This window comes from Podarcis pityusensis (assembly GCF_964106645.2).
Source record: "Podarcis pityusensis genome assembly, chromosome: 10".
Classification (NCBI taxonomy): Eukaryota; Metazoa; Chordata; class Lepidosauria; order Squamata; family Lacertidae; genus Podarcis; species Podarcis pityusensis.
Window position 1 is genome coordinate 10,262,032 of NC_138035.1, and position 25,561 is coordinate 10,287,592.

The 25,561-nt window shown below is 45.3% G+C and overlaps 1 protein-coding gene across 1 annotated transcript in view; it reads left to right on the plus strand.

Annotated features, from left to right (window-relative positions):
- Positions 1 to 12,592: 12,592 nt before the first annotated feature.
- The window catches only part of LOC308457811 (store-operated calcium entry regulator STIMATE-like), a gene marked incomplete at its 5' end in the record, with an annotated part of 41,175 nt that continues 28,206 nt past the window's right edge, over positions 12,593 to 25,561 (plus strand). The window contains 4 exons of the mRNA XM_080971982.1: positions 12,593 to 12,791; positions 19,318 to 19,366; positions 19,517 to 19,612; positions 23,906 to 24,027. Of these exons, the coding sequence (XP_080828108.1) occupies positions 12,593 to 12,791; positions 19,318 to 19,366; positions 19,517 to 19,612; positions 23,906 to 24,027 (466 nt within the window). The remainder of the gene's footprint in view (positions 12,792 to 19,317; positions 19,367 to 19,516; positions 19,613 to 23,905; positions 24,028 to 25,561) is intronic.

The window sequence follows — 25,561 nt, forward strand, 5'->3', positions numbered from 1 at the left end:
CAAATGGCTTCTGAGGCATGTTTCTCCATTTTTTCAATGGATTTTGCCGACCGGCAATTGCGCTTTGGTTGTTGAACATTTGAAACGGTCTTCCAGAATGGATTACATTCGACAACCGAGGTTCCACTGTAAGCAAAACAACAACCCAGTACTGTGGAAACAGGATCGAATCTCATAGGTCAGGGAAATTTTGTGCAAAAAAAAAAGAAGTGCTTTTGCAAGACATCTGAAGCAACTGATGGGTGAAGCTTCACATATACTGTATTTATTTGAGTCTAATGCACCATCGAATCTAATACAGTGGTATCTCGGGTTACATACGCTTCAGGTTACAGACTCCGCTAACCCAGAAATAGTGTTTCAGGTTAAGAACTTTGCTTCAGGATGAGAACAGAAATCGTGCTCCAGCGGCGCGGCAGCAGCAGGAGGCCCCATTAGCTAAAGTGGTGCTTCAGGTTAAGAACAGTTTCAGGTTAAGAATGGATCTCCGGAACGAATTAAGTACTTAACCCGAGGTATACCACTGTATGCACCTTAATTTTCACAATGTCATTCCGCCCCCCCCCCAAAGGTGCACATTAGATTCGAGTAAGTAGCGCTGTGGTCTAAACCACAGAGCCTGGGACTTGCCAATCAGAAGGCTGGCGGTTTGAACACCCTGCGACAGGGTGAGCTCTCATTGCTCAGTCCCTGCTCCTGCCAACCTAGCTGTTTGAAAGCACGTCAAAGTGCAAGTAGATAAATAGGTACCGCTCCCGCGGGAAGGTAAACAGTGTTTCCGTGCGCTGCTCTGGTTCGCCAGAAGCGGCATAGTCATGCTGGCCACATGACCCGGAAGCTGTACGCCGACTCCCTCGGCCAATAAAGTGAGATGAGCGACGCAACCCCAGAGTCGGCCACGACTGGACCTAAATGTCAGGGGTCCCTTTACCTTTACGTTCAATGCACCATCAAATCTAATACTCACCTTAATTTTCACAACGTAATTTCCACCCAAAGGTGCACATTAGATTTGAGTAAGTGGTGCTGTGGTCTAAAGCACAGAGTCTAGGGCTTGCAAATCAAAAGGTCGGCGGTTCAAATCCCCGCAACGGGGTGAGCTCCCGTTGCTCGGTCCCTGCTCCTGCCCACCTAGCAGTTCGAAAGCAAGTCAAAGTCCAAGTAGATAAATAGTTACCGCTCCGTCGGGAAGGTAAATGGTGTTCCCGTGAGCTGCTCTGGTTCACCAGAAGTGGCTTAGTCATGCTGGCCACATATGACCCAAAAGCTGTCTGCAGACAAACACTGGCTGCCTCGGCCAGTAAAGTGAGATGAGCACTGCAACCCCAGAGTTGTCCGCGACTGGACCCAATGGTCAGAGGTCCCTTTACCTTTAAATGTACTGTAATAGAGCAGGGCCAGCCCAAGACATTTGGGCATCTGAGGGGAGCCACAAAATGGTGCTGCGCTCCCAGCAGCCAGGGATGAAGGGGCGAGTGAAGATTTACAAGAGAGGGAGGAGATCAGATGTGTCTTCTATTCACCGAGGCTGCTGTAGAATCGGTGAAATATACTCCGAGTTGAGTGTGGATTTCATGCTCTTTATTCACCTCATAGTAGTGAGGAATGGAAGTTCCCCCAAAATGTCTGCTTTATATACGTTATTTACACAATGGGCCGCACGTGATTGGCTAATTCTGGGATTCTCCTGTAGGCCAATCAGGTTGTGGATTCACTTCCACCTGGTGTTGGATTGGGTGGCTCCTGCGGACCAATCAGACTGCTGCATTCTGAATCCTATTGTTCTCTGACCAATCAGACTGCTGCATTCTAAATCCTATTGTTCTTGGACCAATCAGACAGCTGCATTTTGGATCCTATTCAACTCAGTACATAACAATCGGCAAGCAGGATGCCCGCCAAGGAGACGGCAGATCCGGCCTCCAAGGACCACCCTGTAATTCTTGCTGCCACTGCATCTTTTTGGGTCACCGCTGAATAATGTGATATGTTGCAGTGCGTGGAATGACCCAGTCCGGTTTCCCAAAGTTCACGCCATTAGTTCAAAAATCTCCGAGCTGCACCTGAAAATGGTTCCCACAATTGCTGTGTGAACTGCTGTGTGTTTGGGTGCCACTCACCTTGAGTGGAGTTGCGACAGATAAGAGTAAGGAGCCTCCAGAGTCCCAGGCTATCCCTATATCTTTATCTGTATGCTGACTTCTCTCTATCTATCTCTTTGTTGTTTAGACTGATAGGACTGAGGTTGCATCCCATTTACAACTTCCTCCTCTTCAAAATTCTCTCCTGGATCTCAAGATGAGACGTTATCTTTGAACTGTCCTCTGAGAGAACGAAGGAGCCAGGATGGCTGCCTTGTTCTTCTCTAGACGAGTTAGACTAGAATAAGAAACCTCTTTTATATCCTAGAAATGTATTTCCTACAATAAACAACTTAATTACCTACAAGCATCTGTGTGTGTTTGCGATAACAAACAGGTGAAGTCTACTCTTTTAACCAGATGTACCAGCCAAATGCGCGGTGGCACTGTGGTCTAAACCACAGAGCCTAGGACTTGCCAATCAGAAGGTCAGTGGTAAAAATCCCCGCGACGGGGTGAGCTCCCATTGCCAACCTAGCAGTTCGAAAGCACGTCAAAGTGCAAGTAGATAAATAGGTACCGCTCCAGCGGGAAGGTAAACGGCGTTTCCGTGTGCTGCTCTGGTTCGCCAGAAGTGGCTTAGTCATGCTGGCCACATGACCTGGAAGCTGTACGCCGGCTCCCTTGGCCAATAAAGCGAGGTGAGTGCCGCAACCGCAGAGTCGGTCACGACTGGACCTAATGGTCAGGGGTCCCTTTACCTTTACCAGCTAAACGCTGCACACTTTGAACACTAATAATGGGAACCAATAGGTAATTGAGTCAGTCATCCCCATATGAACTGAATGCACAGTAAATTAAGTTCATTTGGGAGTAAAACGTTGAACAATTTCTAATTCAACTTCAACTTCAAAATCCTCTCCCTACAACAGTTGCCTCATCAATGGTGGGAAGGGCACCTACTGCTATGTCCGTTCACGGAGAGAGAAGCCTGTGAGTCTCTCCTCTGTTCTGAACGGTGGGTGTTCAGTTCTGGCATCCAGTGAAAAGTGTGGCCAGTGAAAAGTGTGGCTTGTACTGTTGTAAATAAAAATATGCCCTTTTCCCTTATGGGGTATCCAAGAGCCCATATAGAGTCCTTACATAGGTTCCCTATTGGTAGGAGAAAATAACAGAGGCCAACCAGAGAATATTGAGAAGCAAAGCAGCTAGTAAGCTTGATCTTTATTAATCTGTTGCAACAGGGTGCTCCCCTCACACGCAGGAGAGGAAGAGGACCCAGAACAATGGCCTGCAAGGCCTTATAAAGACTTTTGAAATTCCCATTCTCTAGATCAGGACCACCCCCAGAAACATTATGCATACATCACAGAAGGGGTGTAACCTAAGACCACCCCTCAGATACATCCCCCTACATCACAGAAATTTAAATATTGTTTTTCTCCTGTTGTTGTTTATCTCCTGTCTAGCAGGTTACTTGATTGGATTTCCTGGGGAGCCTGGCCATTCTTTTGTAGTGGTAAAATACTTATTTCCTGGGCCAGGTCACAGGCTCACACCTTATTCAAACAGACATATCCTTGAGACAGGATTTGTGAGGAAAGAGACAATGGGGAGGCTTTTCCAGGATTTGTTCAGTTTAGGAATCAAAATGGTTCCAGATTGGTCTTCCTGTGTTGATCTATGTACGTGTGGTTATGAACGTTGCCATATATCTAAAACCATAAAATTCCTATCACATTATTCCCCCCTTTGGGGCTAGAATTTTTCTTAAAAATTTTTGCCCCACAAATAATAACATCGTATGTTGTAAATGGATGTCTTTGTATAAATTATCATAAAAATAACACATGTTGCGTTTTGCTACTAAATTACTTGTGGCATTCTAACACATTGGGAGAGACCATTTACTCAATAGTGTTCTATGCTTTACACCTAGCAGGAAGGTCCACTAATGACTGAAAAATGCAGTTGGTGTTTTGTCCTTCGCCATTTTTGTGTGTTCTCAGGTGTCAAGCTAGCTCTTCTGTGGTCTCACACCGGCATAGTGCTACAGCAACACATCCTGTCTGTTGAATCCCCTCAGGGCTTTCAATTAACCATGTTGCCTGGCATTCACCATAGCTGGCACAGGTTTGGACATCTCGTGAGGGACATGCCTTTGCCTTGGCCTTTAGCTATGGGATTTTATTATAGGCTGTGGTCTTGCACTCATGGGAAGTTGCTCACTTGCACTTAAAGGACCAAAAAGCTAATTGCAGCCTGGATACACTTGCCCAATTCAAACTGAGTCCAATTTGAATTTATCTTGCCCCATCGTTCTCAACTCTTCAAACCAATCTGTTAAAAGAAAACCATTCTTAAAAGGGCACTTTGTCCAAATAAGTCAATTTAACTCTATAAGGGATCATTCCTGCTAAACCAAAGCATTTGCACCTTCATGTACCTGGTGTTTTATGGATCCAGAAGTTTGTCCTTGGCAAAACGAGGTTTAACACATTTTAAAATGGATAGGGAAAGTTGGCAGAGTGCCAGGTGGAACAATGTGGTTATAAATTGATCTAAACATTGGACTACACAATAGTGTGAGCTATTAGAAAGTATAAAATGCATGAGAATTCTCCATTGGTGTGTAAGCAATAAGACATTAAACATAAAAACAATTACAGACAAAAATAGCCTCCCCCCCTTTGTGGAAATCATACTGTCAGACACATTTCAACATTCCTACATAATAACACATAATACAAAACAAACTAATTAAATATCAGTTGCATATCTTGACACAATTGTGACCTTTTACGTATGTATCTTTTGAATCTTGGTGCACAGAGGCTTGAGGTTCAAAAGTGAGAAAATGTCCTTGCAATTCAACTCCTCCCCCCTTTGTCAGCCCCACTCCCCATCAGTCTATATCCTTTTAAAGAGATAGCTGTGGCCACTTTGAAACTTTGGTGTCTGTTGTTGTTGCAGGTCTTGTGATGGCGAAGAACTGAGTTGAGGGGTTGTTGCTGCTTTTCATCATTGCACATCTGTAGAAGTGATATCCTGTAAGGGGGCAGGGTTTTTGGGGAGACTTAAAAACACAGTTAGACAAGGAAGGGGCAAAAGGCAAAAAGGATGTCCTCCAGTTTCCATGGGAAGCTGCAAATAATAACAATCTTAGTGGATTAAACATTTTATTCATTATCACATTTCCATATAATTACTGTTATTATCTGCTAAGTTTGTTTGCTTTCCTTCACTTAATAAAAACTTACTCCACATGTAGAGAAAGAGAACTGTAAAAATACAAGAAAGGTTAAAAATTAAAAAGAAAGCAAAAAATTAGATTACCAGTTAGATGAAAACGGACTTGACACAAAGACATCAGATTAAGAAAAGAACCATTATTAAATAGTACAAAGATATTATCAAAACCACACAGATTACTACTGGACTAAAAAAAAGGGAAAACAATGGGGAAAAAACTTAAAATTCACCATGTGCTATCTGATAAAAGAACTTCATGAAACTGACTTTCAACATGTGATGAACATGTCCCCAAAGTAAAACACACACACACACACACAAAATGACCTATGAGGAACCAAAAATAAATAAATGCTAAGACACACAATTTTTTTTTTTAAGAAACCTGAATTAACCTGAAGTAATCTGTTTTGGCATTCTAACATCCCAAATGAAAATAAAAGAGTGTTTCTTGATGTGACAATATCGGCTGTAATGTTAATACTGGGAAATGAGTTAATACCAAGAAAAAATGAATGGCAATTTAAAGTTGTGCAAGTACCTTGCACTAGCCAAAATGACAGAATTAATAAGAAATGCTCAGGCAAAATGGTAAACAAATACAATTCCATAAATAATGTTTGGTTGTGCTTTGATTAATTTCATATATATAATGGAAGAACTGATAAAACGAACTTAATAAACGAAAACAGATTATTTGTAACCTAAAAAAAATGTCAAAGCCACAAAGAGATAGAGGGAAGTCACTAATATAGCAGGGATTCAGACTTGTTTTGCTGAACAGAAAGAAAGTGACTGTTTGCCTTTAAGGGAAGAAAGACAAAAAGAAAAACAAATGCAATTACTTTTTATAGAGTATTTAAATCACTGTTTGCATCCCCTCATTATCATTTGTGCTGTGGGAGAAAAGAAAGGACACTCTGTTAAAAGGGAAAATTATTTCATGTGAGAGGTCTGTCAGGAAATGCTGTTCCTAAAATGCATAGGCTTATACACACACACACCAAAAAAAAAACTTATAAAATTTAAATCCCATGGGGGGGGAGAAACTACTCAAGAGAGGAACTCACAGTGGGAGTGCTTTGATATTTACCTGTGAAAAGAATTTGGCATGTCCAGTACTTAACTCTTTTGTCTTAAGTAGCCCCTGGAGCAAAACACATTAAGGGCGATTTCCCTCAATGGTTTCAAGTTTTACATAAGGAAATTTGTATAGGTTTCACGCTCTCCAAACCTTCTCTCTCCCCCCCTCCTTTCTCTCGCTCTCTCTTTTTTGTAAGCTGATCTAGCCTCTGTGCATGTGCAGAGTTCATGTCTCAGCAAACCTTTTATACCATTGAAAATGTTGCATCTTTTGGCTCAATTAGAATAAGGAAGGGAAAGGTAAGGAGTAGATTTTAAAAATAGGGTTAGATTTTAAAACAAAAAAGAGAAACTCAGCAATTTAAGTATTCACCAAAGCTAGCAATTTCAGCCCAAGCAAAAGGAGTGCTTCCTTTATGTACAGGAAAGGGCTATCATTATTGGTCATTTTATCTGGTCATTCGCGGAACAATCAACCGCTCTCTTATTTATGAGTAAAAATGGCCAGAGAGTTAGAATTCATAGGATATTTTTTTTTAACATTCTCAGTCATTTCAGCCTTACCATTTGCAGACAAATTTTACTGCCCTTTATTTACAGGATTGGTCAAGGCTAATTCTACTTGATTATTCATTTGTATGTGCTTAAACTTTGAGTAGACTTTTAAGTCTGATTTTTGTAAATAATAGACAAAACGATAAACACTGTAATCACTTAAATGCCTGATATCACCAGTTCTGCTTCAAACATCATGGCTTCACCTCACACCTTTTAAAAAACAAAGAGCAAATCTGGGCTGAATTTCAACACATCAGCTACAAATTGGGAAAGTTGAAAGGGACCTGGGGTCATCTAGTCCAACCCTAAAATACAGGGTTCATAGCAAGATTTGTACTACCAGAGAGACACACACATACTTATGTACACAGACACAACTGGGGAAGAGATCACAAGCCATGCGCCTATCACAAACCATGCGCCTATCATGTACTAAGGAAGAGGAAAATAAAAGTACCCAACTTTATACAGAACCCTTTTAGCAGATCTTGAAGCTAGTTTGAGTGAGAGTTTACTTCCTTAGACTAGAGAGTGAAAGTTCCTAGATAAATTATCTTTAAAGACTGAAGTGAACATTTTTCCTAAGATAGGGAGAGGATCTCTTATAAAGCATAGTTTAAACAGCCATAGATTTGATTTAAAAGGAATACAACAGTGACAATTTTTCCTGAACTTGCAGAGGAATAGTAAGCCTATTTTATGCCCCCCACCTTTGCAGTTTCCTTTAAAGGAAGCTTACTCGGGAGTAAATTTACCTGGCACAGAAGTAAGAAGGAGAAGGGGAAAAAAAACCTGAAAGAGACAGAATGAAACAAGGGGGGGCATTTTCTAAGAATAGAGGCCAGGAAGTCTTATAGAGACTGATATCAGGAGCCTTACAATAACTCTTCTGTCCAACCAAATCAAAGTTAAAACTGGACTCAGATATTTTTCTTAGAAGGAAGACCATACTTTCATAGGCATTTGCTTAATGAAGTACATACAAGGAGGAAGACTCTTTTGAGCCTCTCTCAAATAACAAACATTTGCACACTTCATTCTCATTTTTGTCTTGTTTAAGATTGATAAGGCCCAACATGGCTTTCTTAGATTTAGAATTTGGAGCAAGCTTGCATTTTTATTTCAGATGGCACATTTAAGATAAGCAGCTGCTGGATGTGTTACCTAAGTACAATTTAAACACAGGAAAAACGTTTCTTAAAGTCCAGGCGGGAAGTAAGCACCAACTGGGCTTCTTTCCCATCAGGAGTCTGTGGGTTCATTTCTTTTGATTGAGGTGCACCCATTTTAAGAATTTTAATAGCGCTAGCTTTTACTTTTATACTGCAGTCGGGGTTTTATCCCCACTTTTCAGGAAACACAATAAATAACCCACAGTACACTCAATTTGGACAACTCCGAGAATTAGTACTGTGACACACCGCCGTTCGTCTGGCCTGACTTACTAGGCTGGTACAGCTGTTGGCCTTTCCTGGCTACTAAGCTAACAGTGCGGTCAGCGATCTCAACCCCCCCCCCCTTTGGTCATTACTCAGCCAGGGAGCCCACAGCAACCTCCTGCCTCTTACAATCTAACCTGAGAGTTCCCTACTGGACCCTTGCGTAGCGCAGTGCCAGATTGGGACTCAGAAATGACAAAGAAGGAAAGGAATCAGGTGCCCTTGCTTTCTCTGCTCACAGGTCATCTCTAACAAAGATCGCCATGGCAGAGGTGCGGCTGCACCTGGGAATTATAGTTTTCAGTACAGAAGAAAAAGCACGACCTTTTTCTGGGCAAAACTCCGAAGGAATAGGTCGGCATATAGACTGTAGAAGGGAAATGAAAGAAGTCACACACAACTTTTGCCTGGGCATACTCCGAAGGGCTAGGGCTGGTGTTGAGATCGAGGGGACAGAAAGGAGAAGGCAATTTTTAGATGAGGAAAAAAGTAGAAATTTTAGATTTGAAGGGAAAAGGAAGAATTAAAGAATTTTGGTTGCTGTGGTTTAGAGACCCCAACCCACTACCCGTGTTTCCTACTTAATACTCACTTCCGCATGCGCTGTTCCTGGTGATCCCACGATGTCTTGACTGGTTGTTTAAGGCCGGCCTGATCAAGCGTTGCTTCCTCTGGTTAGCCCCGCTGAAACTCCAGTTATTTCCAGACCCTGGGACCGATGGAAGACTGGCTATTCCTCCTGGCAAACTGCCTGGTGCGCGCTGGATAACCAGTCCTTCCTCGCTTCCAGAATCCGGGTAACCAAAAGTCCCTTCGTGCGTGGTCGCCATCTGTTGTAAATAAAAATATGCCCTTTTCCCTTCTGGGGTATCCAAGAGCCCATATAGAGTCCTTACATAGGTTCCCTATTGGTAGGAGAAAATAACAGAGGCCAACCAGAGAATATTGAGAAGCAAAGCAGCTAGTAAGCTTGATCTTTATTAATCTGTTGCAACAGGGTGCTCCCCTCACACGCAGGAGAGGAAGAGGACCCAGAACAATGGCCTGCAAGGCCTTATAAAGACTTTTGAAATTCCCATTCTCTAGATCAGGACCACCCCCAGAAACATTATGCATACATCACAGAAGGGGTGTAACCTAAGACCACCCCTCAGATACATCCCCCTACATCACAGAAATTTAAATATTGTTTTTCTCCTGTTGTTGTTTATCTCCTGTCTAGCAGGTTACTTGATTGGATTTCCTGGGGAGCCTGGCCATTCTTTTGTAGTGGTAAAATACTTATTTCCTGGGCCAGGTCACAGGCTCACACCTTATTCAAACAGACATATCCTTGAGACAGGATTTGTGAGGAAAGAGACAATGGGGAGGCTTTTCCAGGATTTGTTCAGTTTAGGAATCAAAATGGTTCCAGATTGGTCTTCCTGTGTTGATCTATGTACGTGTGGTTATGAACGTTGCCATATATCTAAAACCATAAAATTCCTATCACAGTACTCAGTGCAGGAGAGACAGAGGCCTCAGCTACATTAGCCATGTTGCAATGCTATAACCGCGTTATAAACATGCAACACCAGATGGCGCTGTGGAGAACAAAACTTTTTCTATGCGATTTTACATAGAACTTTTTTTTAATCTTTTGTTACAACAATTTAATTTATAACTTATTTATACAGTGGTGCCTCGCAAGACGAAATTAATCCGTTCCGCGAGTCTCTTCGTCTTGCGGTTTTTTCGTCTTGCGAAGCACGGCTATTAGCGGCTTAGCGGCTTAGCGGCTATTAACGGCTTAGCAGCTTAGCAGCTTAGCGGCTATTAACGGCTTAGCAGCTTAGCGGCTTAGCGGCTATTAACGGCTTAGCAGCTTAGCGGCTTTAAGAAAAAGGAAACAAACTTGCAAGAACTCGCAAGACGTTTCGTCTTGCGAAGAAAGCCCATAGGGAAATTCGTCTTGCTGAACGACTCAAAAAACGGAAAACTCTTTCGTCTAGATAGTTCTTCGTCTTGCGAGGCATTCGTCTTGCGGGGCACCACTGTAGTGGGTTTTTCCTGTGTGTAGATCCAGCCAGAGTCAGTGCAAGCAGGAACCAAGCAGGAAAAGCAAACCATCTTTTATGCACTGCGAGTTTTGGATGGGCTATTTACCGAGAACTTTTGTGGTTGCCCTAGGAGTTCCTGGAGGGTATATTGTCACTTGTGGGCACTGTGTTGGTGACCCCTGTCATATACTCTGATAAGAATGTAACTGAAGTCTTCCCCAATATCCTGGTTTTTTTTCCTGCTAAATTGAAAGAATGGTACATCTAAAGAGGAAGAAAGCATCACACATGGTTACTCACATCTTAGAAGAGAAGAATGGCTAAACTAATCGTTTATCAGAACAAGAGATAAAAAGCAAGGCCAAGACAAGATTGTGGTTAGCTTATCTTGAATATTGTGACTTCAAAATCACAACATGGTTTTAGAAGGTTATGACAAGAGGTTATGCCAGCTGCTGGGGCAGGGGCAAAACTAGGCTTTATTTTACCTGGGTCAAAGACACAGTTTGTCACACACACACCCCACGTGCTTTTGCATACCCTAAGGCTGTCATATTCTCAGACACCTGGGCTAGATCTAGACACATCAAAGAAGCGTTTCATCGAAACGCGTTGCAAACTTTGTATGAGAAATCAGGTTGGTAAAACTGGACTCCACAACGCCATCTGGTGTCACAGTGTTAGAATGCATAAACAACACATATAAAGCGCTTTTTATTTGCCAACGTAGCTGAATCTCTTAGTTGGCCACTGTGAGAACAGGATCCTGGACCAGATGTGCCACTGGCCTGATCCAGCAGGCTTGTCTTATGCTCTGAAGTTACAAAATGAACTAGAGGCTTTTATCATCCGGGCGCTTCTAGGGTCTGAGGTCTTCTACACCAGGGGTCAACAAAACAGAGAGACTAGTGCATGGGCGTAAAGGTAAAGGGACCCTTGACCATTAGGTCCAGTCGTGGCCGACTCTGGGGTTGCGCGCTCATCTCACTTTATTGGCCGAGGGAGCCAGCGTACAGCTTCCGGGTCATGTGGCCAGCATGACTAAGCCGCTTCTGGCAAACCAGAGCAGCGCACAGAAACGCCGTTTACCTCCCTGCCAGAGCGGTACCTATTTATCTACTTGCACTTTGACGTGCTTTTGAACTGCTAGGTTGGCAGGAGCAGGGACTGAGCAACGGGAGCTCACCCCATCACGGGGATTCGAACCGCCGACCTTCTGATCGGCAAGTCCTAAGCTCTGTGGTTTAACCCACAGCGCCACCCATGTCCCTTGTGCATGGACGTAGCCCCCCCAATATAAATCTGAGGTTCTGCACCCCCCAACAAAAGCCCCTCCCCCAAATCCTGGCTACGCCTATGGACTAGTGGTCTGCTTCGCTATAAGACAGCTCTTTCCTGCGTTCCTATAGCAACTTTTTTAAAATTAAAAAAACACCCATAACTCTTCCCTTCCCATTTATTGTCCCCATTTGATTTTATTGATGGGATGGGCCACGTTCCCAGCTCTGCTTTGCGCACCCTCTCCAGGGATGGAGGGAGAGGCTGGGAGAGGAGGGTAAAGCCCAAGCCATCAGGTAAAGGAGTAAGGCAGCGGTTCTCAACCTGTGGGTCCCCAGGTGTTGTTGGACTACAACTCCCATCATCCCTGAGCTCTGGCCTTGCTAGCTAGGGGTGATGGGAGTTGTAGTTCAACAACATCTGGGGACCCACAGGTTGAGAAAGGCTGGAGTAAGGTCTTAGGCAGCCATAGGCAAACTCCAGCCCTCCAGATGTTTGGGACTACAACTCCCATCATCCCTGACCACTGGTGCTGCTAGCTAGGGATGATGGGAATTGTAGTCCCAAACATCTGGAGGGCCGGGATTCGCCTCTGCCTGGTCTTAGGGGCCCAGATGGTCTTAGCGCCCCACCCCTCGGCGTCCATGGGTCTCTCCGCTGACCCCCTCGCCCCCCCCCCGACGGCTCCTTTCCCCCGCGGGGGCGTTGCCCCCTGGCGCCCGGCCCCTTCCCGGGAGAAGCAGCTACAGGAGCCGCCTCCCTCCCCCTTTGAGCCCGCGGCGGCGCCAGCCTTTGTTCGGGGCGGAGGAAGGCGGACGCGCGGCGTTGCGCTCGCCTCGTCGGGGAGGCTCCGCCGGCTGGGATGGCGCTGCTGCTGCGCCCTGCCGCTCCCGCCCGCCCGCTGCTGCCGCTGTCTCCGCCGCTGCCCGAGCGGCTGCCGGGCGCCAACGGCACCCAGGCGAAGAGCCGCCCGCACGGCTGCGACAACGGGGCGCTGCTGGACCGCTTCGGGGTGCTGGTGCAGGCGCTGCTGGCCGTGGTGGCCTTCAGCACCCTCATGCGTAAGTGGAGCCCTTGCCTGCCTGCCTGCCTTACACCTCCCTCTCACCCTTTCTCCTTTTACCTTTTCCTCCCCTCTTTTCCTGCAAAAGACTCAGTGTCTTGGGTTCGAATCCCTCGCTGGGCAGAAAGGTTCCTGCTTTGCGCGGGGCTGGACTAGATGCCTCTCATGTTCCTCTCCAATTCTACAGTTCTGCGATTCTGCCTTTCCCTCCTTTCCCCCCCTTTCTTCATTCTCCCTTTTCTCTTCTCTCCTCCTTTTCTGTTCCTCTATTCTCCACCCTCTCTGTTCTCCACCTTTTATTTTAATTTGTTTTTATTAAAGGGTTTCCGTAGTTACCAAGGGTACATGCAACCTCTTTGTTTTCAATTCATAGAGTCCTTTCTGCGGGTCAGTTCGGTTGCATTTGGTGTGAGACACTGGTGTCGTAGATATTGTGAGGTTTAGGGTGGCGGGGGAGAGAATCTGGGAGAAAGAAGGCGAGTAATGAATTTTTATTCTTTTGCTTATTATGTGTGCAGAAACAAACAAACAGACAAATAAAAAACCTACGGTATCCTCACAGTGCTGATACAAAAACTCCAGTTTTTATTTGTTTGTTCCTCTCCCTCACTTTTTCTTTCTTCTCTCTCTTTTTTTGCTTTCTGTTCCTCTTCCCTTCTTCTTCTTCTGCTTTCCCCCTCACCTATCCTGCTAAGGTGGGACGCGGGTGGCGCTGTGGGTTAAACCACAGAGCCTAGGACTTGCCGATCAGAAGGTCGGCGGTTCGAATCCCCACGACAGGGTGAACTCCCATTGCTCGGTCCCTGCTCCTGCCAACCTAGCAGTTCGAAAGCACGTCAAAGTGCAAGTAGATAAATAGGTACCACTCCAGCGGGAAGGTAAACGGCATTTCCGTGCGCTGCTCTGGTTCGCCAGAAGTGGCTTAGTCATGCCAGAAGTGGCTTAGCCACATGACCTGGAAAAACTGTCTGCGGACAAGTGCTGGCTCCCTCGCCTAGTAAAGCGAGATGAGCGCCGCAACCCCAGAGTCGGTCACAACTGGACCTAATGGTCAGGGGTCCCTTTACCTTTATCCTGCAGAGGTAGTTAGTTTGTTCAGGGACAGCAGTTGAGTTATTGAGTGTTGCCAGAATCCCAGCCTCCCAACAGCAAGGCTCTGCGGATCCTTGCGAAAGGACACTTTCGGTGGAGAAGATGCAGCAAAAGGCAAAAGTCGGATGCACTGAAATCCCATATGCTTGAGAAGCATCTCTGACACCTGGCCATTCAGCCGCCTTCCTTGAAGTGGTCTCCTCTTGCCCCCCCATCCTTTATCCTTCCTCAGAGTGACCCTTTGCAATCTGCCCGCCTGCTGCCCCATCCTCCGGCCATCTTGCACCTCTGACTCTGAAACAGGTTCCCTACCCCCCTAAATATCAGTCAGATGGAATCATTAAAAACCTTGCAATCAATCAAAAAAGTGCCCTTAATTAATCTAGCAGTCAGTGGGGGGTTTTCATGGAAAAGTGCTGGCAATTCCTGTCTTGATCGGAGTGTTGTTGGTGGCAGCATAAAATGATTGCCGTTGTCTCAAAAAAAAAGAGGTGATGGTACTCCCGAACAAAAAGCAGTGTGTGTGTGTTATTATCTTTAATGCAAGTATTTAGAAAAGCTGCACCTAGAATTATAGAAATGTTGAGTTGGAAGGGACCCCGAGGGTCATCTAGTCCAACCCCCTGCGATTCAGGACTCTCAACTAAAGCATCCATGGCAGATGGCCTCCCAAAAGGTTCAAGGAAAAAGAGTCCACCACCTCTCAAGAGAGACGGTTCCACTCTGGAACCACTCTTACTGTCAGAAAACTCTTCTTGATATTGAGTCGGAATCTCCTTTCTTATAACTTGAAGCCATTGGTTTAGGTCCTACCCTCCAGAGCAAGAGAAAACAAGCTTACTCCATCTTCCATGTGACAGCCCTTGAGATATTTGAAGATGGCTCTCATATCTCCTCTCAAGTTTCCTCTTATCCAGTCTAAACATACCCAGTTCCCTCAACCGTTCCTCTTAAGTCTTGGTTGCCTTCCTCTGAACACTTGTCAATATCCTTCTTAAATTGTGGCGCCCAGAACTGGACACAGTATTCCAGATCTATTTGGCCTGCCTTGTTGAGGCGTTGAGGTTAGACCGATGAAGGACTGATGGGCTTGAAGTTTGATGTTGCATCTTAGTCTGACTGAATATTAGGGTGCCTTAATTTTGTCCTAATGGGCTTTGCCCTGACTTTGTTATTATTAATTTATGTGACTTTATTAGTCACTTATCAGAAAAAGAAAAATCTCCAAATGGTTTATGTACCCTTGGCCTTCTAAAGAGTAATCTTAGCATGTAATGATGTCTCTTGGGCCTGTCCCAACTTCTCCCCAGACATGAAAGTTACTCTCTTGCGCTTCTCTTTTAATAACTGAGGACCATGGTGGAATCTTCTGGGGGTATCACATATTCAGGTCTGTCAAGAGGCCTAGGAACTTAGCTTCTGTTTAGGGCTTGGACTTGTAAGTAGCAAGAGCTGTTGCTGTTTTAAGGGGACAAAAGTGAGGAGATAAGTTGCTCTCACAGCTAGTGCATGCATGCATGCATCCTAAACCTGGATCGTAAACTTTGCCTATTATCTGAACGTCCTAAACATTTTCCCCCACCCAGCACCCCCTGGGTTTTGCTCTTTAGCCAGATGCACCAAGTGCATCCTAGCTGTTTGTCTTGCCATGTGTTGCTCCCGGGACTCCGCCACGCAGCTGCTGAGTCGGTTGCCTTGCATTGTTCTACAAAAAACTCAGCCATCTGGATGAGTGGCGTTGGTGAAGCTAAGAATGCAAAGAGGGGAGGGGGCTAGCTCATCGGCTGCGGGCAAGTCCTGTGTCTGCATATGTCCCTGATGGAGGGCTCTGTTTTGAGCTGGAGATGTGGATAAGCACAGAAATCCAAATCTTGCATGTGTTTTCCTTTTGTGCATTCCGCAGTCAGAGGCATTAAGAGCTTCTGAGTACCAATTGCTGGAAACCACAAGAAGAGGAGAGTGCTGTTGTATTTTGTTTTTTAACTTTTATTGATAAATGCAATGCTCACAAACACAAACCAGAACATTAAACAAACTTATGTTGTTGTTGTTGTTTAGTCATTTAGTCGTGTCCGACTCTTCGTGACCCCATGGACCAGAGCACACCAGGCACTCCTGTCTCCCACTGCCTCCCGCAGTTTGGTCAAACTCATGCTGGTAGCTTCGAGAACACTGTCCCACCATCTCGTCCTCTGTCGTCCCCTTCTCCTTGTGCCCTCCATCTTTCCCAACATCAGGGTCTTTTCCAGGGAGTCTTCTCTTCTCATGAGGTGGCCAAAGTATTGGAGTATTTAACTGAGAATCAATCACTTTCAGTGCATCATTTGAGAAAAAAGACTGTAGAGCCATCTTGTTCAAGACTTTCCATTTTGTCGACTTCACCCTTGGTTTAAGAAGACATTTGGCACCTACCTTGTATATCTAAGTTTCTAATACTGCGTGGTGGTATTTGTAGATCTAGCTCCCTCCCTTAAGCACAATTTGTTTGGCTACCCCACCCCAGATGTTCACCAAGCCACAGAGACAAGAGGCAAGAGCATTGGAAGACCAAACCAAACTTTGGAAAAAGAAGTCATGGATTGCTTTATCATCAGTGGGACAACTTATTGTTAATTTGTTAAACTGCAGTTTAGTGTTAATGCACTAAGTAGGCACTGCAGAGTGAACAGTCCTGTTCTACGCGGACTTGTAAATTTGGGTTTGAAATTTCACCTCGTCGGGTGAAGCTGAAGCAGAAACAAAGTGCCGCCGTCTCAGAGTTGTGACTGAAATTAATTTAAATGGTTCACAGAAAGACTCTGGGTCCCAGGGAGAATAGGAAAGTACACATACGGCCTCTCCAGATGTCCTTTTTATTGAACATTCATCATGATTTGTGCTCGTGATGTTATGTGGCAGTGATCTACGATACTGCTTTTCATCCCATTTGCACCTGTAGACTTTCCAAGGCGGTCGCACTGCTTTCTTCGTAATAAGTGTGCATCCTGTCATTTCCTGCTAAAATCCTGTGACATTTCATACCACAAATGTTCTGATTAGAGGGTTTTTTCTGGTCCTGCTTTTGTTGTGCTATAGTGCAAGGGTGCTGCTCCATACAGAAAGAATGCAGAAGCCCTTGCAGAACAGCCAACAGAGGAAATACTGAGGAAACATTGCAGAACATCTAACAAAGCAGAACGATGTGTGCAGGGTCTGGTATAAATTAATCACAAATGTGGTTTAATTGCATCAGTGATATGTTGCAGTATACACCCATCCTGTCCCCCCCCCCAAAGCAAGGAAAAACTAAGGCCAGTTGGAGTGGCCCATAGAATAAGGCTAAATAAAACTAAAGGTTTTTTAAAACTTTGCAAGGAAACCACCTATGGAAACCCATCATTCTGCCATTCCTCTGAAAGGAGCCCAGGGCAGAACTAAGGATTGGACCTGGTACAAAGGTGCTTCCTCTGTTCCTATAAGAACCTGCAAGGAAAATAATAATAATAATAATAATAATAATAATAATAATAACAACAACCACCTTCAAAGATCATTAGAGTTGTCATCCAGCAACATCCTGATTTAAGTTTTTCAGAACCCTCTCAAATGTACACAAGAAATACCGTATTTTTTGCTCTATAAGACTCACTTTTTCCCTCCTAAAAAGTAAGGGGAAATGTTTGCTGCTTTCACTGCCTAGCGATCCCTCTTGCTGTTCTGGCTTCTGAGAATATTTTTTTTCTTGTTTTCCTCCTCCAAAAACTAGATGTGTCTTGTGGTCTGGTGCATCTTATAGAGCGAAAAATACGGTACCCCTTGTCATCTGAAACCATCAAATTTCAAGTGTGTGTGTTGTCCTCACGATGCCCTCCGTTGAAGATACTGATTCCACAGCGGCATCCCAGAATTGCTTTGATGTGCATCTGACGCCCCCCCCCCCAACTTTTTAGGTCAAGCAAAATGAAATGGATCCCATGGCCCCCTTAAGCCCCCATAATCTTAGCTGGCGCTCTCCAGTGCAGAGCCATCTCTGAATTAATGCCCTATTAAGCAGTTAATTATTTCTCTCTCATACTCCCTTTTATCTTTTAATGCAGCCGTTTTACTGCCTGTGATAATTACACCGTCTCTGATAACTCTCTTAAATCTAATGAGGCCTGACAAGACCTGCTCAACAAGGCTTCACATCATTAACTCTCCTCCTTTCAAAGTTGTCATCTTATCACCCTCAACAACTGTATTTTGTGTCATTTTCCAGAAAGAGAGGGTCTGTGTTTGTGTGTGTGTGTGTTATCCTCGGATCTCCTGGCTAGCTAAGAACCAGGTTCATCACTTCCAGGCTTCCTCACCCTGATTTGCTAGCAGAATGCTGCTTAGTGAAACCGACTTCCTGCGGCTTCTGCCATAAAACTGAATGGGTTCCCATTTAGTTCTGTGGGAGGAAGTTGTTGTTTAGTTGTTTAGTCGTGTCCGACTCTTCGTGACCCCTTGTGATCCTTGAGCCCAGAAGTCCCTGAAGCAAACCTTGACCTGTTGATGAATCTTTGTTTACTGTCCTTCTGGTTGACACTAAGAACAGAAGACCCTCCTGGATCAGTCCAGCGGCCCAGCATTCCTTTCTTGTGGTGGCCAACCAGATGCCCTGGTCCTGAATGGGGTAACTGTGCCCCTGAAGGACCAGGTGCGCAGCCTGGGAGTCATTTTGGGCTCACAGCTGTCCATGGAGGCGCAGGTCAATTCTGTGTCCAGGGCAGCTCCATCTGTATGCAGGCTGAGACCCTACCTGCCTGTGCGTTGCCTTGCCAAAGTGGTGCATTCTCTGGTTATCTCCTGCTTGGACTACTGCAATGCGCTCTACGTTGGGCTACCTTTGAAGATGACCCAGAAACTACAACTAATCCAGGATGCAGCAGCTAGACTGGTGACTGGGAGCGGCCGCCGAGACCACATAACACAGGTCCTGAAATACCTACATTGGCTCCCAGTACATTTCTGAGCACAATTCAAAGTGTTGGTGCTGAGCTTTAAAGCCCTAAACAGCCTTAGTCCAGCTTACCTGAAGGAGCATCTCCACCCCATCATTTTACCGGACACGGAGGTCCAGCTCCGAGGGCCTTCTGGCGGTTCCCTCACTGCGAGAAGCATAGCTACAGGGAACCAGACAGAGGGCCTTCTCAGTGGTGGCGCCCACCCTGTGGAACACCCTCCCATCAGATGTCAAGGAAATAAACAACTATCTGACTTTTAGAAGACATCTGAAGGCAGCCCTGTTTAGGGAAGCTTTTAACATTTGATGAATTACTGTGTTTTAATATTTTGCTGGAAGCCACCCATAGTGGCTGGGGAAACCGAGCCAGATAGTTGGGGTATAAATAATAAATTATTATTATTATTTTACAGAACCGTCCCCCTGCCCTTTCTACAGCCATTAAAATGTTTGTCTTTCTTTACAGTAAAACGATTTAAGGAACCGAAAGGAGAGAGGCGACCCTGGAGAATATGGTGAGATCACTTTGTTTTTCCTTAAAAAAAAAAAATTGAAAAAAACCTCTGTATTACAGTATGTTGTAAGTCACTCAGAGGCTTTGTTGTGTAGTGAGCGACTTAAAAAAGTTCAATATATAATAGCAATGCGTTCCAAACTCTTTCAAGGTTTTACGATACGTCGAAGCAAGCCATAGGCGCCCTTTTCATCCACTTTGCCAACGTCTTCCTGTCTGACCTGACTGAAGAAGACCCCTGCTCTCTGTGAGTTTGGCTTTGCATGTGAAGGGACCTGGGTGGGCGTCGGGGGCTGGAGTCAGGCTCAGGTCAGCCATAAAGCACCCCGTGTCTGTGAAGTTAACTCTCCAAGGAAACCAAAACAGCTCAGGTCTAGTGATCACCACAGCTCTTCTCAGGAGGTGTTGCCCCAATGAGGCAGTTGCAAGGTGTTACATATGAAAAATGGTCCATCAAGACTTAAGGTCTTCTGGATCCTTAATAAAATGATCTTGAACAAGTTTGGTGAAATAGGAAAGCTTTATCGAATACGCTTGCAAGCTGGTAACCTGAGTACAGAACAGGCACACCAAGATACAGAAACCACAGCATGTCTTGTTTGTTTTATTAACATAATATCATCCCATTTCCCCTGCTAATCATTGTACAAATATGGTCAAGAGCCCCCTTAGATAATTTTATTGACCCATCAGCAGAATATCTGTATTGCAGGGTGGTCTTCATTACCTACTCACTGACCACAAGCTGCTCTACTTTTGTGCCTTAGCCATTGTCTGTCCCTAATACAAGTTCAAGCCAGTTTCTTTATCTGATAAAGACAGGTATTAACCAACAGGCATAGATATGTGCGGTTCCCATGTTCATGTTCACAACCGCAAGCTACATCCTTTGTGTGTCTTACAATGTGTGAGATTTTGGTGTCTAGGAGATACATCACTTTTCTAATCTGTCTTCTTCATATTCTGGGGTTGTCTTGTGGTTACTTTTATCAGTTCTAAGCTGTCGGTTTCTGTACTCACTATTCGCCTAGCAGGCATCCGTTCTTTATATGAGAAGCAAATAAAGCATAAAACAGAATCAATGTAAGGGAAATAATTGCAAATGTAAGGGTAAAGAATTGCTTAGAAGCATCTTATTCAAAAATAGCCAACCTATAGATTAAAAAGCAGAGACATCACCTTGCCAACAAAGGTCCATATAGTTAAAGCTATGGTTTTCCCAGTAGTGATGTATGGAAGTGAGAGCTAGACCATAAAGAAGGCTGATCGCCGAAGAATGGATGCTTTTGAATTATGGTGCTGGAGGAGACTCTTGAGAGTCCCATGGACTGCAAGAAGATAGGGCTGATTTCCTTAAGAATGGATAGGTTCTGAGTGCTCACTAGAAGGACAGATCCTGAAGCTGAGGCTCCAAGACTTTGGCCACCTCACGAGAAGAGAAGACATCCTGGAAAAGACCCTGATGTTGGGAAAGATGGAGGGCACAAGGAGAAGGGGACGACAGAGGATGAGATGGTGGGACAGTGTTCTTGAAGCTACCAGCATGAGTTTGACCAAGCTGCAGGAGGCAGTGGAAGACAGGAGTGCCTGGCGTGCTCTGGTCCATGGGGTCACGAAGAGTCGGACACGACTAAATGACTAAACAACAACAACAACATAGATTGAAATGTAGACTGTAATGAGTGTGCTAAAATAAATGTTTGGATAAAACATCTTATTTCATAAACAATGAAGAGGCAACAATATATTATTTCTCACACAATGTCCCCACGTTCCCACCACTCCCTAAGACTCCTTCTCCCCCTGGGTCCTTCCCAAGCAATCTCAGGCTCCTTCGCCCAGTGGCGTAGCGTGGGGGGTGCAGGGGGGGGCCGGCCGCACCGGGTGCAACATCTGGGGGTTAGGGTTAGGGGGCGCAAATCCACGGGTTAGGGGGCGCAAATTACTTGCCTTGCCCCGGGTGCTGACAACCCACGCTACGCCACTGCCTTCGCCTATTTTCTCATTGCTCCACCCTCTTCATTCCTCTTCGTTTTCTGGGAGACCGGGGAGAAAGGGAGCTGGTCCCAGCAAGAGGAAGAGGCTCTCTAGCTTCAACAACCTGCCTCTACTCTGCCTCTTGGTACCCCTCTGATTCTGGCCTGCTCTCTGCCACAGACTCTTCCTGCTCACTAAGCCCTGTTGCCTCTTCAGCTTCCGAGACCTTATCCCCGCCTTCTTCCTCGGACCACTCAGTGCCGTCCCACCACCACTTCCCGGGCTCTGAGCCCTCTGTCACGGTCCGGTTCATGGGCGATCAAAGTCCCGGCAGGGAATGTCAGGACCGGGGAAAAGGTGGCAGGGTGGGAGCAGCAATGGGGGTCCGGAAGCCAGGAAGCCAAGCGTCCGAGGGTCAGAGAGCCGGGAGTCAAGAAGCCAAGGGTCCGAGGGTCAGGAAGCAAGGAGTCACAAAGTCAGGGGTCTGAGGATCAAAAAGCAAGGAGTCACAAAGTCAGGGGTCCGAGGATCAAGAAGCAAGGAGTCACAAAGTCAGGGGTCCGAGGATCAAGAAGCAAGGAGTCACAAAGTCAGGGGTCCGAGGATCAAGAAGCAAGGAGTCACGAAGCCGAGGTTCAAGGATCAAGAAGCAAGAAGTCAAACACAGCAAGGAAGGAAGCGTGTTCCTGTGGCAAAGAGCCAAAGGGAAATGCTGACCTTATATCCCTTCCCGGCTCTTGCCACCAGGTGCTGTGAGTTACCAATCGGCCTCATCTGTGCGGCCGCGCCTTGCCTCTTGAGAACAAACTTAGGAAGGTCCCAGTCCTGCAAAGTCCTGTTGGTCACAGGGCCTGGCTCCTGCACGCACACCTGACACCCTCTTCCTTTGGGGGTTCCCCAGCTGGTGCCTCCAATGCACCTCTTTGTCCAGCCAGCCCATAGCAGTGGGTCTATCTTCCGGGGCAGTGCATGTTTGGAACTGGGGAACACCCGGTGGAGAGTGATCTCCACCTAAGTCAGGCTGCAGAGAAAAAGCAATTTGGTTCCGGAAATTCATTCCGATTGTGCAGATAAAATATAACAGATAGCATTCTGCAGGATGGGGTATTAGTTTGTGAAAACAGTCCAGATCCAATGATCCCAAGATGGTGGAGATGTCAGGCACAATCCTGGTGGCCCAGGCAACTTCACTTAGTCGCAAGTGGCCGATAGATGCAAAATGCTCCTGGCGCCTGGCTAATTTCGAACACTGCCCTTGATGTGTCTAAACCAGAGCAGGAGGAGAAGGCCAGTGGTCTAGGGAATGGAGAACTGGGTCCCTGGTGGGGCAGGTTGGCAGAGGGGTGTTCCATCCCCATGACTTCAGACACCAGGAAGTGTTTGTGTGGAGCCACACCTGACACTCTCCTGTCGGCAAGGAGCCTCCTTTGAGGGAGACGGCTGAGGGTAAATAGGATGCTGAGCTCCCAAGGATGTTGAGATGCCAGCGCAAGAAGACCTCAAGACCCAACCCACTTGAAGGAGTGCTGTTTGCTCACCCAGTTCCATCCTCACCATGCTAAGAGCTGTGCTAACCTGCTTTATCGAAAGAACGGTCCAGGAGTTTGTGTGTGTCGCTTGGTAGAACCACAGTTTAGCTTGTGCTTAGCTGGGTATCCATATCTCTTAAGTATATGTTTCACTTTGTAACCTGAGCCCCGCCCAGGTACCAATCTGATTTATGCATTAAAGCCAGGGTGGATAAAAATCAATTATTATTATTTTTTTAAAAATAAAACTTAAAAATCAGATTTTATTTTTTATTTAAATCAGATTTTTTAGAAATTTAAATTGGATTTTTAAAATAAAAAGCTTTTGGAGGAATTTTTTTTCTAAAGAGAGTTTTCTATTGAAGTTACATTATAGTTTAAAGTTTTTCGTGTATGCTAAAACTCAGTCTAGGTTTTTTTGTTTTTTTTGTTTTGTTTAACCACATCAGTTAGCAAACATGGATACATATGCTACAATGTTATTGTTTTAGTTAAATAAATTGTTTAAATTGTTATTAAGGAAATGATTATTTTTCTCCTTCCAATAAAGTATAGCAGAAAAGTTGTCCAAATATAAACAGTTAACTTATTAAACCTCATAATAATTTCATAATTATCTGTCTGTGTATTTCTAATAGTATAACCAAATCAGTATTTTTTGGTATAACTGTAAAAACTACTCTGAAAATCTATTATTCCCAAAATTGAAACCTTCATCTGGTTGTCAATATTAATATGATACCAGCAAGAATGACTATTTCTGTAAAAAGAAATGATTTAAATCAAGTCTTACTGACGAATAATTTAAATCCTGATTTAAATTGACTTGATTTAAATCAAAATCCACCCTGATTAAAGCCTTGGGCAGAAATGGTGGGAGTTTTGAGTGTGTTCTGGAGTGTTCACATGGGTTTTTATTTTATTTTATTTATGTATTTACCTATACCCCACTCCCCCCCCCTTCATTGGGACTCAAGGCGGCTTACAGATAAGAATAAGAACCGCTAAAAAACAGCTGTATTTTTTTATTACAGCTACCTGATGAATTTCATCCTGGACGCCACTTTGGGGATGCTGTTAATTTGGTTCGGCGTTAAAATGGTGTCCTGGGTTGTGGAGGGTCGGAAATGCATGCATCTTGTCTTCGGGGAGTATGGTAAGTCGAGACCAATCTACTTCAGATGGTTGGCGGTTCGAATCCGCACAATGGGGTGAGCTCCCGTTGCTCTCTCCCAGCTCCTGCCAACCTAGCAGTTTGAAAGCACACCAGTGCAAGTAGATAAATAGGTACCATTGTGGCGGGAAGGTAAACGGTGTTTCCGTGCACTCTGGCTTCCATCATAGTGCACCGTTGCACCAGAAGCGGTTTAGTCATGCTGGCCACATGACCCGGAAAGCTGTCTGTGGACAAACGCAGGCTCCCTTGGCCTGAAAGCGAGATGAGCACCACAACCCCATAGGCGCCTCTGACTGGAGCTTTTACCTTGACCATGACCGTGGGCTAGTCACATTTCTTTGAAGTCTATCAGCCTCACTCACCTCACAGAGTGTTTGTTGTGGGGGAGGAAGGTAAAGGAACATTGTTAGCCATTTTGAGACTCCTTAGGGTAGTGATAAAGCGGGATATCAAATCCAAACTCTTATTCTTCTTTACCTTTACTTGTTTTGACCCAATAACAAAGGACATGTGCACAAGTTAAGTTGTCTTCCTGCCCAGAATAATGTGGCAAAATTCAGAGAAGCCGCTTTCATAGAATTGTTGAGTTGGAAGGGGTACCACGAGGATCATGTAGTCCAACCCCTTGCGAAAGACACACCATTGAAATTACAAAACACCACTTACCGTATTTTTCGCCCCTCTCGCTCTCCAGGCTTCAGGAAGCTATCCGCAAGCCTTGCAAGCCCAGTGGGAGTTCCCGCGGGCTCACAAGGCTTGCGGGCAGCAGCCTGCAGCCCCGGCGAGTGTCCGCAAGCCTTGCGCGCCCGGCAGAAGGTCCCGCCGGGTGCGCGAGGCTTGGGGCGGCAGCCTGTCGCCCGAAGCACAGGGAGCCCTCCGGAGGGCTCCCCGTGCTTCGGGCAGGTGTGCGCAAGTCTTGGGGCGGCAGCCGCGGTGGCGGGGGGAATATATATTTTTTATTCATTCCCCCCCCCCCAAAAAACGAGGTGCGTCCTATGGGCCGGTGCGCCCTATAGGACGAAAAATACGGTAATTTTGGTCTGTTCTGAAATTGTCTTTTTTGTGGCAGCTTGTCCTTATAGTTCCACTGGGTGGCAGCAGTTCCTACCAAATGCGAAATCGGACTTCACGGACAGATCTTAAACCGCACTTTGCCTGATGTGAGATAAATTATCAGTCCTGATACTTAAAGAGCAGCCCGCCCACCCACCCACCCCCCAGTTTAATTTTTGTTTTATAACATATATACCACAGGGAGAGCAATTATAACAGGCAAAAATTAAAAGATCAAAACAACACCACAAAACAGGCATGCAGAATGAGTACAATTGCGCAGGGGTTAAAGTAAAAGTCCAAGTAAAGACTATCGGCGTTATCATGTTGTAAATTAGTTGGATGTTAGTAGGGGAGCTGGCCCTGGTCTTATTGGCTAATGGAATGGGCCAGAAAATAGCTTATCTCCTGGGTTTACGCCAATAAAACTCAGAGATGTGAGGAGTTAGGAGTCCATTGT